The sequence below is a fragment of the Apium graveolens genome, chromosome 5, assembly GCF_009905375.1.
Source record: "Apium graveolens cultivar Ventura chromosome 5, ASM990537v1, whole genome shotgun sequence".
Lineage (NCBI taxonomy): Eukaryota > Viridiplantae > Streptophyta > Magnoliopsida > Apiales > Apiaceae > Apium > Apium graveolens.
Genome location: NC_133651.1, coordinates 121,405,392 through 121,419,552, shown reverse-complemented (window position 1 = coordinate 121,419,552; position 14,161 = coordinate 121,405,392). Strand labels below are relative to the sequence as shown.

At 35.0% G+C, this 14,161-nt stretch overlaps 1 protein-coding gene across 1 annotated transcript; it reads right to left on the bottom strand.

The window, feature by feature from the left end:
- Positions 1-6,350: 6,350 nt before the first annotated feature.
- LOC141724440 (putative ABC1 protein At2g40090) lies at positions 6,351-13,731 on the bottom strand. Its single transcript, XM_074526596.1, has 12 exons — positions 13,417-13,731; positions 12,371-12,525; positions 12,105-12,230; positions 11,854-11,949; positions 11,630-11,730; positions 11,309-11,345; positions 10,965-11,183; positions 10,470-10,581; positions 9,769-9,860; positions 9,491-9,670; positions 8,597-8,710; positions 6,351-6,950 (listed from the first exon to the last, which is right to left on the bottom strand). The coding sequence occupies exons 1-12, from the start codon at positions 13,586-13,588 to the stop codon at positions 6,750-6,752; spliced, it is 1,605 nt and encodes a 534-aa protein (XP_074382697.1). The 5' UTR covers positions 13,589-13,731; the 3' UTR covers positions 6,351-6,749.
- Positions 13,732-14,161: the final 430 nt, after the last annotated feature.

Below are 14,161 nucleotides of genomic sequence, written 5' to 3'. Positions count from 1 at the left end.
CTCTGATGCAGTCACTAAGGTCTACAAAGATCAACTCAAGGCTTTTCACCTATTTGATAAAGCTCTAGAACTCAGGCTGACTGGTCATGAAGATAAGATAAGGAAGCTGGTGAAGGAGAAAATGGATGAGATTATACCATCTCAAGTACAGATCACCTCCAAATTCAAGCATTTTGCTGATCAAATGACTAGGATGGATCTGAGTACTATTGTAAAAGAAGTCAAAAATCTTAAAAATCCTTCATTTCCCTTCATGAAGTTGTTCAAAAGCAAATCACCAATTTAAATGACTCAAAGGTCAAACTGGAACAGCTTCACCAGAGCAGATTTGAGCCCTCTGCCTTGCTTATGGATGGCATCAAACAAGTTGTGGAAGCAACCTTTGGCTCCACAAGCTCTTATCAGCCTGGCTCAACCTCTACAAATCTGCAAATCCAATCTCTCCAACCGATAAGTGGATTTTATATCCACTTGGAATGCTTTATTACAAGCTTAAATTGGTGTTTTGGACTCAAGTTTTTGGTATTTTGATGTGTTTTTGTGTTATTGCATTTTAGGTATCAATTAAATGAAGAAAAGAGATTTTAAAGGAAATATGATGAAAAGTGATCAGATTTGGAAGCCAAGGCCAATGTCAAGTTGTAGAGAATCTCGTTAGCTTCGCGTGGGCAGTTGAATCGCCTAATTTTGACGAGTAAAACTCAAGTTATGGTCAAAATAAGATTCATCAGAATTTTCCAGAAGCCGCCCACGCGGTTGCGTCAGAAGTGCACGCGACCGCATGCCGACATGCGGCCACGTCAGACCCGCACGCGACCGCATGCTGATGTGCGGCAGATTTCACTGATTTCGCTGAAAAAGCCTTTTTTGAGTGGAATTTGATAATTTTAAGGGTACAGGTCCACTAGGGGCTTATATATACTTAAAAAAAGGGTTTTCATCATCCGAGAAGATTGGGAGATCAAGGAGAAGACCTAGAAGCACAAAACAACTCCGAAAAAGAAGATCTTGTTTTCTACTTGTGATTCTTTGAAAATAGTTGTAACTTTGGATGCTCATTTTCATTCTTGTTGAACCTAGACTTTTTTATTCGTACTTTGATTATTATTCAGTTTATTAAGACCTTGTTTTATACCATGCTTTCATTGGAACCCATGATGACGATTAGTTCAATTATGGGCTAATCGTTATCATAGGATTCTAGCGGATTTACTTATGGATTTCAATAATTAATTTATTTCGATATTTTGGTGTGTGGTGATTGATTGATATCCTAGTATTGGTTGTGCTTATTCGTCTTATGTGCGTAGCTAACATATAAGATAGCGTGTTAATCTCTATTGAAGCGACAGTGAATATAGAGGTTTAGAACTTGTCATGCTAGCATATGTTCATGCATTTGTTATGCATGATTCGTAGGTAATTTTAACCATCTTACTTGCCCTCTATAATCACGATAGATAACTTGCACATTAAACCGTTATGTTTTCAATTCTTATAGACATATAAGGACTAAGCATAATTGGTGTCTATTCAACTTCTATCTCTTTTGTGGATGCTTGGTAGTAGGGTATTCGTACAACGAAAGTTGGCGTTTACTAGTTTCGTGTTATCTGATTAGTGTCATCACCATTACATGCTAAGGTTAAGAACAATAAGGCTATTGAATGAATTATTTAATGAAGTTAGAATCCCATGTTTGTCATATATAGTAATTCAACCTCAATTCTCTTAGTTAATGTTATTTAGTATAATCTCTTAGTTTAATAAAAACCCAATTTGTTATTTGTCTTAGCATTGAGCAATAACCATACATTGTTGCATAGGTGCATAAATTGAACTTTACCTAAACCAGTCTCTGTGGGAACGAATCTGATTTATATCTTATACTACTTGCGAACGCGTATACTTGCGTGAATTTAGCGCGTGTTTTCGCCGTAGCACCAACAACAAGTCTCAGACTTGCAGACCTCGAATGCTTCTCTTAATACACAAGTACAAGCCTTGACATCTCTAGTCAAGAGTCAACAAACAGACATCCAGACCCTGGTGGACTCTCACAAGCATCTTCAAATGCAGAATTATGTTGCTTTGGGGGCCATCATGGGGAAGCTCAACATATCACTGCATGCTTTACCTGAACAAATAAGGTCAGAGTTACCAACTCCCCTCCTCATGCCTGTCACCAAGACTAAGGGGGAGATTAAGGCTAGGATTCAACAATCTAGGGATGCTAAGGCAAAATCTAAATAGCCTGTTCAGGTGGGATAAAACTCAAATGCTCAAGTTGATGTTGGAAAAGAAAGACTTCAATTTCATAAGGGCAGTTGTGGTGGAAGTTGATAATTTTCTACAGAAAAGGATTGTCATGAACATCAATGATGGTGGTGTGGACAGGTGTCTCCAGGTGACTCTTTCAAATCTTCAAACTTTAAGAGCATCTGAACTGGATGTAATGATTGACAGAGTGAATCCAGTTATTCCAGAAGACACTCAACTTCTCCAAGAGCTCAAAAAGGCACAGATAACAACTTTTCCATAAGCCTATCTATATCTACACAAAGGAGTAGTTTATGTCTGTCCAACAACCAGTCAAGCAAGACATCTCATTGTTCCTAAACATTCTGTCAAATCAAACATGAGGCTGATCATGACCTTGCAGTCTGATCTAAAGCACAAAAGGAATAAGAAGCAGGAGGATGTGGGGATGATAAAAATCTTGGACAAATATCTTGTAAATCCAGACACCATGTTGCCAAATACTCAATACAATTTAAAGAAAGATAAGGATGATGATGAACAGAAGAATGACAAACAAAAGTCTTCTGGCTCAAATCCAAGTCAAGCCTCTAAAGCAACTAGTAGCAAGGATAAGAGTCAAGGAGAGAAGAAGGATGCTGAGAAGAAGAGAGGAAGTGAGAGAAGGAGCAAGAAGAGACATGATGGCTCAGAACCACAACAAACCCTAAAAATCCAAACAAAACTAGCTCAACCTTTAGCTCAATCTTCAAAGTCAACAATCTCAAATATCAAACCACCTCAATCCTCTAAGCCCAAATTTCTATACAGACAAACTGCTAACTCTTTTCTAAAAATTCCAATCACCACAAGCCAAACATCTCTCAAGAAAATCACAGACCTACCTTCTGTCAAACCATCACACAAAACTCATTTCAAGTCTGTTGGGAGAAAACCAAAGAAAACTATGCCTACTGAAAAAGTTGAAGTTACTGAAAGGGCCATCTGGAATTGTTTCAAGCAGAATGATTTTCTACCCTTAAATTGGTGTTGTTCAGATGAAGACTATTTTCAACAACTGGCTGAGAAAATAGTTAGAGTCTGGGTTGTCACTGTGAAGGAAGTGATAATCTACTTTCAAGATGGGACCTTCACTTTTCTTGGCAGCAATTTGATGGACACTCTCTCTCCAACAGAAATTAAAAGAGTGATAAGTTTGTTAAAGGACAAGGATACTGCTACAAGAGCATGGATATCAGTTCTAGCTGAATGGTTGATTGCAAGGGAGGAAAGAAGAGTAAGGGGTAAAGCATAATATGAGGAGAAAAAGAGGAAGTATGATGAAGAGATTGAAATGTACATCAAAAGATCAGAAGAATTCAAAGCAAAAGGGATGAGTAAAATTTCCTGAAATTGTTTCAAGCAAATGATTTTCTACCCTTAAATTGGTGTTGTTCAGATGAAGACTATTTTCAACAACTGGCTGAGAAAATAGTTAGAGTCTGGGTTGTCACTGTGAAGGAAGTGATAATCTACTTTCAAGATGGGACATTCACTTTTCTTGGCAGCAATTTGATGGACACTCTCTCTCCAACAGAAATTAAAAGAGTGATAAGTTTGTTAAAGGACAAGGATACTGCTACAAGAGCATGGATATCAGTTCTAGCTTAATGGTTGATTGCAAGGGAGGAAAGAAGAGTAAGGGGTAAAGCATAATATGAGGAGAAAAAGAGGAAGTATGATGAAGAGATTGAAATGTACATCAAAAGATCAGAAGAATTTAAAGCAAAAGGGATGAGTAAAATTTCTAAAGATGGAAGATTTCTAAATGTAAAAGCTGGCTCATTCTCAAGATTCAGAATTGAAATGTTAGATGGTTATCCAAAGCAAGACAGACTCAATTTGATAGAAGCTCTAACAGGGACTCCAATCATAGAGGAACTTGAGATTCTTATATATTTAAAAGACCTCATGAGAAAAGAATCAGAAGTTCCAATCTTTGTCTGATGCATGTAAATATTCAAACTCAAAATCATCTAATGTACAATTGCTGTAATTGTGTCAATTTTTATATTAGTCTTATTTTCCATTATAACTTGGGGTTAGTCTTGTTAACTGGCATGAATTTGTGTTAAGCAATCTTCTCACAAATTGGGGGAGATTGTTGTGCAAGACATGCCTGTACTTTAACAAGACTAAGTCAAATTGACAACCCTAAGTAAGTTGTAATGTAATATTGGTTTGCATTTTGTATTTGTAACATTAAAAGTCTGTAAAAATGTCAAGAGCAGACTGAAGTCTTTTTCCTTAAACGGTATCAAGCCTAAGAATTATATCTGGAAGAAGATCAAGAAGATCATGCCTCAGAAGAATTAAGAAGAAGCTTGGAGTTGAATAAATCTGTTTGGAGAAAAATGTTCTAAGTCAAGATCTCTACAAGTCACAGATTTAGTGTTATAGAAAAGTCATTCGAGAACTCCAGAATGACTTATAGAGAACTCAGAGTTATCGACAAGTCAAATATTACTAGAGAACTCTGAGTTATCGACAAGTCAAATTTCACTAGAGAACTTAGAGATATCGATAAGTCTAAATTCATTAGAGAACTCTGAGTTATCGACAAGTTAAATTTGACTAAAGAACTCTGATTTATCAACAAGTCAGTAGAGAACTCAGAGATATCAATAAGTCAAAGTGAAGACATGAAGTGAAGAGATCTCGACAAGCTAAATTCTCTTATAGAGAACTCAGAGACATCTACAAGTCAAATCACCTATGAAGTATTAGAGATCTCAATAAGCCATTATACTTATCGAGATGTCAAGTTCTCTATAAGCCTAACTGGAGATCTCGAGGTAAAATCTCAAAGTACAAATTGCAGACCAGTTCAATATCCAAGATTAACAATTAACAAACAATCCAACCAGTTGGATTGACAAGTATACGAAAAGAAGCTTGAAGAATGTGCAAGATCAAGGATGAAGATTAACCGATAAAGAAAGATCAAAGTTAACATAGTATGCAAAGATATGTTAAGCCAAAAATGGAAGATATTCTTTTCCTAAAATGGAAATGATAAGTGACAATTTACTAAAGTGAATAGTATCTCTTATTATACACTCTGTAAACCAGTAGTTAACTATGATATAAAGTTAACACTGGTTCTTTGTTAGTTGTAATAATTTAGATAAGAAAATCTTGTATTTCCCAAAAGTAAGAAGCTAAACTCTTTATCAACAAAGAGGCTATAAATTTTGTAGCAAAACATTCTTAATTTTAATATAAAATAAAGTGAATTTTGAAAGATCTGTGTTCACTGTTATTACTTGTTTAAATTCAGTATTAACACATATCAATGCAAGATTTACATCCACTTTGTTCAAACCATAAATACTTCAAGAAAAATATAAAAACACAAAAACACAAAAACACATTCACCCCCTCTGTGTGTAATTCATTAGCTAACAAACTTTATTAAAATACGTCCATAATTTTACAAATAATTTAAATTTTTTATTAAATATCAGCAAATCAAATTTTAGTAATTTTTTGGTATAAAAAATAAAATTTATTTAAGTTTGGAACTATACTATACTATATATAAATTTTTGAAGAAACAACATATATGCGACAGAATGATTGGGAAAAAAGAGTGTAACGTGGGAATTATAGATGTAGATTGAAATGAAAGACATAATTTAGGTAGAGCTAATAATGTGATTATAGGCCAACAACATTGATGGATATCAAGCAGTAATCCTAATCCTACCTAAAGGCGACTAACGACCTCTAACCATGCACATAACTTGTACTACTACGTTTAGACTGAATGAATGGGAGACGACCCCATTCTTCTTTCTGGGAACATTCAACTCCCCCCCCCCCCACCTCCAACCTCCCATGCCTCATTTATTCACGTGATTCTTCACCATTTATTTCAACAAACCAAACCAATCAATATGGTGTCATATGTCCTGTCTAATTGAACTTCACAGTTTAAGAGAGGCAAGTACTTGCACATTCCGTTCAGTTTTTCTTTGCGTCAAAACCATGAGGTCTTACCTTTATACTTGTGGTAACATTAAACTCTGTGAGCAATCCAAAGCTCAAGATTGATTGATGGTCACATCAAACGTAACATCTTGCTTGTCTGTTCGTTATAAAATACAGATAATTTGTCATCTTCTTGTTACATATAAACACCAAAATTTTGTTCATGTAAACAGATTCTTATGTTTCCTCATCTCTTCCATCCACTTGTGCAGAACATCCAGATTATATTCTGAAGCTCTAAACGATGTCCTTGTATATTCCCGATAACTAAAATTATACAACAAATATATGGCAGAATTATGAATGTGGCCATCTTTTTAATGGACTGGGGACTAAAAATTGGTCAAGTGAAGTGCTCATAAAATAATCCCATCTTTAGTTGGAAGATTAGATATATGAGCCACAAAGAATGCCGTGACCCAACTTCAAAGAGGGCTTTGTTCAACCTACATTGTCTCTCACAAGGCCAAAGTTCTGCGGAGTTGGAAAATCCACAAGGCTATCCTCATCACCAACATTCTCGCTTCCAATGACAACTCTTCTAGCCAAGCACTTACATACCGCAAGAAAGACTTATTTTGTAATAACTTTGCCTCAATAACTGCCTCGGAAGAAACTCTTCCTATGATCAAAAATGACTCGAGCGACGATCTCTGTAGCTGTTGAAAAATATGTAAGCAGAACTCAAAAGAGCAACTAAATAAAACTGCATGATACTAGCAATTAATCACCAACACAGTTCTACCAAAGAAAGTTCAAGATTTGAATTTTCCTATTTTAACTAGTGCAAAAACTAAACTGATATGCAAGAACTTAGGATAAAGGTATAGCTTGAATTTAAAAACAATTTGGAGTCTACTACATACAGGATATTTATAATTTCAAATTCATTCAAAAATTTCAACATCTTCCTTATTTCACACAATAAATGTTTGCAAGTCACGAGTCTCTATGCAAACAGACTCTATTTCCCAGAGGAGGCCATAAGGTAAGATCTATGTACATCTCACCCTCCAGAGACCTTAAAAATGAATGGGCTATATTGGCTGTGGTTGACTTGGTTTATTTATTGCCAAACGATGAAAAGATATACAACGTCAGTGGCAGTGTTGTTAAAAGTAGTGTGCTTTGCAAGAAAGACAAGAATTGCAAGAAAAAAATTGTGATATGGCACGAGCTCCAAATTAGCAAAATATAGAAAGCCTCGGACAAAATTCCCCACAATCTCACCTTTTTCCTTAATGAGAAAGACTAAATTTCTCCTACTGAATAAAAAACCCAAGTCATGTCTGTCTCACCTTATCTTGAAGCAAAAATACAAATACTAATTCATCTGCCTCACTTTCTCTCGGCTTGTCTACCTCATGCAGTTCCACTTTTTAAGAACCAGGTCTACCATTTCTTATATTCCAATTCTCTAATGGCATGTACCTTTTACTACTCTATTCTCTACCGGTATGTATTTTTGCTACCATATTCTCCACATCTCTAGCCTCCATTTCTCTGTTACTCTACCTAGAACGAATATTGAAGCATTTGGGTTGTTTTAACTTCATTAATTGGTTTTGTAAGTTTCCCTGTTATTTTCTGTATACATATAATTATATTTTTAAGTATTAAAAGCAGTAACAGATGTAATTTGGTATGTAGATATATTATTTTCATTATTTCTCTTTTGCTGCAAAAAAAACAAGCACTTACAAATTCAATTAAACTTCACAAGTAGCACTACAGTATCGAGTCACGTAGTTTCTTTAATGAAATTGAGCCTTTTCTGCTGGCTAGTAGCATGATCGTTTTCTAACAATGCCTCAGCTTATCCTTTGGCTAATGAAGCAACAGTTCTAATTTACATTCAACCTCTGAATTTAGACACCTTCCCACATAAGTGCTAAGCAAATCTTTAAATAAGGACCTAGAAACAACAGCAAGAAACCCTTCCTTGCTTTTGCATGTAAAACAGGTTTGTATGCGATTATCAATATATCACTACATTGGACCACATGAATGTGGATATGTGGAAGGCAGAGACAAATGAGTACTGTGTTTGTGAATATATGAGAACATTAATGAGATACATAGCTGAGTACACAAACACAGATACAAAGTAGAAGATACGTCTCCCAAGAAAAATGCAGATAGAAGCAGAAGGAAGGATACGAAGCAAATGTCAAGATGAGAAAAAGATAAAGGAAATGTTAGAAGATACTTAAAAGTACTGACCACGCAACCTTGCACATGTAACAAAACTAATATCATATCATGTGAACACTACAGAAGTCTACGAAAGTTAGATATGCTGTACCAGTGAGTTATTAACTGCTCGCAAACAGTCGTTGGTCTTCAGCATTAAAAGAATTACACGAGGCAGCCTCCGCAGGAGCTCTGTGATTTCAGGGAAATATTGGGAAGCATACATCTGCAGACAAGAGTTGAACATGTAAAAAAAATATGGATGGGATTCTAACACAGCATTTACCTACATAGAACACAGTATTTATACCTGAATATATATACACAATTATTGTGTCCATAGATACATGTACAAATTGACACTATATAGAATTTTCATACATGATATATTTTTGTAAATGACAGAAAACGCTATGTTCTACTACAAAAAAATGGTGTTCTGCTTGTGCAAAACACTATGTTTTGCTGTAGAACATAATGATAAAACATTATCTTTAGCAGCAAACAGAGTGTTTGCATAATTAGCACATTCCATTGCAAATATTTGGTTAAAATTTTTAAAGTATCTCTCTGAATTCATTTGATTAATTATATTCTACAGTTTTGATGCAAAATAAAGTGTTCTGCAGCAGAACCCTGATAAGAGTTATGTTTCTACTTTCTATTATAAACGAAGTGAGTTCGGTTGTTGAACCCTCGTTACCTCAGAAATTGAAGAACACTAAATCTAATTAGAGGATATCTCACTAATGATTTGGTTATAGTTCAAGCTTTTGATAGGGCACTAATGATTTGGTTATAGTTCAAGCTTTTGATAGGGCATCCAAATCTAAGATTTAGACAAGATATCATTCCCTGTCGGAACTTAAAGCAATTTAAATTAATGGCCAACTTTTGCATCAAATTTAATATTTATTATGTCATGGATCATGGTACCCATCTCCCTAAGAGCACACAGCATGTGACTAGGATATGATTACACATAAACCCTTTAATTGACAATCACCTGCAATTCTGAATGATCACCGTCACTGCCTCGCATGACTAGATGATCAACAGCTGGATCAATGACCCTCTCCCAAGGTCTCATGGTAAGAATACCTGCAAAGAGGGGGTACAGGTCATCTCCAGCACCCAACTTCACACAATTTTCCTTTATTCCATTGGCATCTGCAAATACTAGTGCCTGTACAGAAGGTCACAAATCAAGATAATCACCACCAGAAACAGATAAAACTAGTGTGTCGGGAAGAATCTATATAGATAGAGTGATATCTAATAAACCTTCCACAGCGCAGCGTAGTTGGTTCTGGTTGACACATCAAGTTCCTTGTACAGACCATGGTCTAGCAGTATCAATTGTGGTTTCCTTTTTCCTGTATAAGTGATTTATAATAAAATATATTATGTGACCATCCTTCAAAAACAAAAGGCTTAAATAATATATGCATCACAAAACAGTTACATGAGGAATTGTAGAACTGGTACGAGGACAAAAAGGAAAGAATTGAGGTACATTGTCATTCACTATTTAACTATGAGAACTGAGAAAAAAATTAAAATTAATATTTTGTATGAATGCATTCCAGTGACCATCAGCCGAGTGTCATTTTCAAAACTTCTTCTTAGATACCTAAAGAAATATAGCAGTTCACCAGAAACACCTATCCCAAAAGAATTTAACAATTCCAAAAAAAATTTGCAAAAATTATAAATTATAGCGAAATGTTTTGTTCTATACAAAACTGTCAAAGAGCCAGGAATCCAATGACTCACACAAGTTAACCTCCCAACACCAACATCCCAGTATGTGCAAACCCTAGATCAACATCCCTTCCCATCGTAGTACAAAAGCACATAATTCAGCATGAAGGTGTAGTAATATGAAAACTCGATATCAATTTAGCAGAAAAACTAAATCACTTCTCTATAATCTATTTAATATAAATACCATTAAGTATATCAAGGAAAGACGCCGGACTTACCAAAAATGCCATTTTTCGACGAAGGATGAGGACGAACTAGCAAATTGGCTTCATGTGGATCACAATGCACAAATCCATGTCTGAACATCATTTCAGCAAAGGTTCTACTGAGCTACATAGATTAAACAAACAAAAAACTGATGTTTGAAACAATAACTCTGAAAAATAGAAATAAAAAAATGTAATATTCTAATGCTATACAACCAAAAGATTACAGGCACACCCGGTATAAACAAGCAAAAAAATTCGGTATAGTTTATGCTAACTGAGTGACCTTGTTATACAGAGTAACAGCCCTAAATAACAGCAGCTGCATGTAATAAATCAATTATGACCATACAAAGGCTGATCTGGACGGACTTCCACAACTCCACATAATTTAAAAGGAGTAACCAAAAAATGTCTTCACATATGCCTTTTTGAATTCTTATGAACTCTAATTAACAATTATAATTATTAGAATATTAGTATCTGAACTGTATAAAAAAAACTTACCAAGTTTGCAACGTCAACAGGTCGAAGTCCAAGACCTCGAATACCTTTTAGGTCATTTATCTGTGCTCCTTCAATATATTCCATGGTTAACAACTTTGAAGTACTCAAGTTCCAGTACACCCTTGGAGCATAGACATAGTCTGCAATGCGAGGAGATAATTTCCGAAAATTATCCATACACTTTACACTGTTCTTCGCCTCAACTAAGAAATCTAGTTCCTGATAGTTGTCACCGAGATTATTTTGTGTTACTAGAGAACATCCACACACGCACAAACATCTACAACATGGCATGATATGGTTCTATAATTCATCTACGCATTCTAGCGGACTTGTAAACTAACCTTCGGTAAGCTATCGCGGACTTCATCTATCAACCATCTACATTAAAGTTCAACAAATATTATTGTACAATTTACCAGTGGCAGATATATAAGAAACAATGCCAACACATGTGTAGGATATCCTTAAGAAACAGCATAGCAAAAAGCGGAAGACAGTACATACCCAGCACTAAACTGATTTTATTAAGAAATAGGAAAGTTCTACTTAATCATATGATCACGCTTGAATGTACATCATTTCCATTTGATAAAAGTTGAACTATCAGCAGTTATTAAACCAGAAAACATTGTTTAATAACTGAAAAGATTACTAAGTAGGACCTGTAATCAAATGAGGGAAAGAACTGATGCAAAGTGTTCACAATTAACTCCACAGTCGCATAATCTGCAGCTGCACTGTCTGTCATGTGAATGTGCTGAACCTGAAAGTAATTACATAATAAAGAGAGGAGGAAGTGATGTAACCATTACTATTTTATCACCCTTAAAACCTACCTTCAAGAAAAAACAGAAGAGGTCATATTAACAGGAATAAAATATGAAACCTTCACGGCAAGTTTATTTCCATCATGGTCGTGAGCAACATGAACTTGTGCAAGAGAAGCACTTGCTACCGGGACAGGATCAAAATCTTTGAAAATCTGTACACGGAAAGGAAATAGGAATACACTCAAAAATTTAAAGTATGTTGTAACTAGACCACTTGAAAATTGAAATGCAATATGTAGCTAGTTTGAGTAGCAAATATTCATTGATCTCCATCAATATTTAAATAAATTAAACAAATTCAACGTACTTTATTAGGTAATTCTCCAAGCTCATTCTTGACAACTTCGCACACTTGCTCGTATGAAGAAACTGGACATTTATTTAACATAGACTCCCGCAGTATTTCCACATACTCCTGAGGGATCAAGTACTCCTGCAAAACCACGACACTCTTATTACAATTATATGTACAGATTATGATTACAGATCATGTATCATATAATTACGTATGCCAAGGTCATCTTTGACATTCACTTTCCTTCACAGTTAACAGACAAAAATATCGAAGCATACCAATTGCCCAAGATGCTGCCCAAGCTTGATATATATTCCTCCATTTTTAAAACACAATTCTTCAAGCCTACGAGCACCCCTAATGTGAACTTCGTGTTTAACTTTTGACCTCTCGCTGCTACCTTCCGGCAATCCCATTAAAGAATATTCATAATCTAACACCATAAAAGTAAATACATTTGTTAACATCAGTTCAATTATCTTCACATTCAAAATCTTTTATCGTATTCCATAACATATCAATCTGCATTTCGTTTCAACAATTTCTTATTCCATTACATACACCAAAATCACTACATATTCCTCGAAAGATACTATCCTTTCCCAAGAAACACACTCATATTTGTGCAAGATCAAAAAACAATAAAGCAGCCACTTTTTCACTTAAAAGTTAGAAATAAATTCGAAAATATATATCTACAAATTACACTATTATTGAAGTAAAAAACAAATAAAATACATCAATAGGAAAAAATGACAAAAATACCTCTTTTTTTAAACTTTGTGACAAGAATACCATTTTTTGGAATGTTTGGCCAAAAATACCTACCTAATACGCATTTTAAAATTGGGTATTACTAATAGGCATTTTAGAAATAGGTAACTTATATAAAAAAAATTAAAAAAATTAAAAAAAAGTAATAATTATGGATACGCATTCGTGAATGCGTATCATGATTTTACTTTTTTTTTGTTTTTTTAAATAATACTCATTTGTCAAATACGTAATAGCCTTACCCATTTTTGAAATGCGTATTAGAAATGTATTTTTGACCGTATATTTCAAAAATATTTCAAAAACGGGTATTCCTGTTACATTTTCTAAAAAAAATACATTTTCTAAAAAAAAGGTATTTTTGGCCATCACAATCAAACTAATTATTATAATCTTCCCTGGAAAAATTTGTTCCTAGGTAAAATTCAAATGGAGAAATAAATATGGACATAGATACGGGGGAGAGAGGGAGAGAGAAGGAAGAGAGAGAGGGAGGGGAGAGAGATAGATAGATTTGGAGGGGAGAGAGAGAGAGAGGGAGAGAGAGTACCGAAGGCAATGGAGGCAGCAGTAAGGGAGACGCGAAAAAGGCGAAGAGGAACACTAGCGCAGAGCTTGAAGGCGGTGGGAGGGTCATCGGAAGATGCGATCACGGCGGCACCAGCGCCACTGACCATGGCGGTGGAGGCCAGACCCAGGCGGAACAGAGATCGTAAAGCCATTTTAATTAATTAATTGAGGCCTCCGAACCTGCTGGGGCGCTATATTCGAGGCTCGATTGGGTCAGATCATTGTACTAAAGCCGAAATAGACATTTTTCGGCAAAGCAATTTTTGGTGTTCAGTAATTAATCGGATAATGAGAGGCGAAAGACAAATTTAGCTTATTTTTACACAAAATTGACAAAAATAACCAATTTCTGAAAAGTTGGCCAACGGCCGATGGGATATCCAACTGTGGAGTATCAACTTTATATAAGATACCCAACTGGCAGTGGAGTATCCTATATATGAAATACCCAACTACCAGTGGAGTATTTTATACAAATTGGGATACCCAACTGGCAGTGGAGTATTCAATCGGCCAAAATTGGCCACTTTTTTCAGAATGGTTATTTTTGTTAAATTTTTTCAAAAATCAGTTATTTTTGTCATTTTTTCGATAATCAGTGAGTAATCGCATTGATTAATTGGAGGATATATTTAATAAAATATAAAAATAGTTAATTCATTCTACTAAATATATTACTTTAAGAAAATAATGCAGTGATTAATCGGATAATAAAATCGAATCGG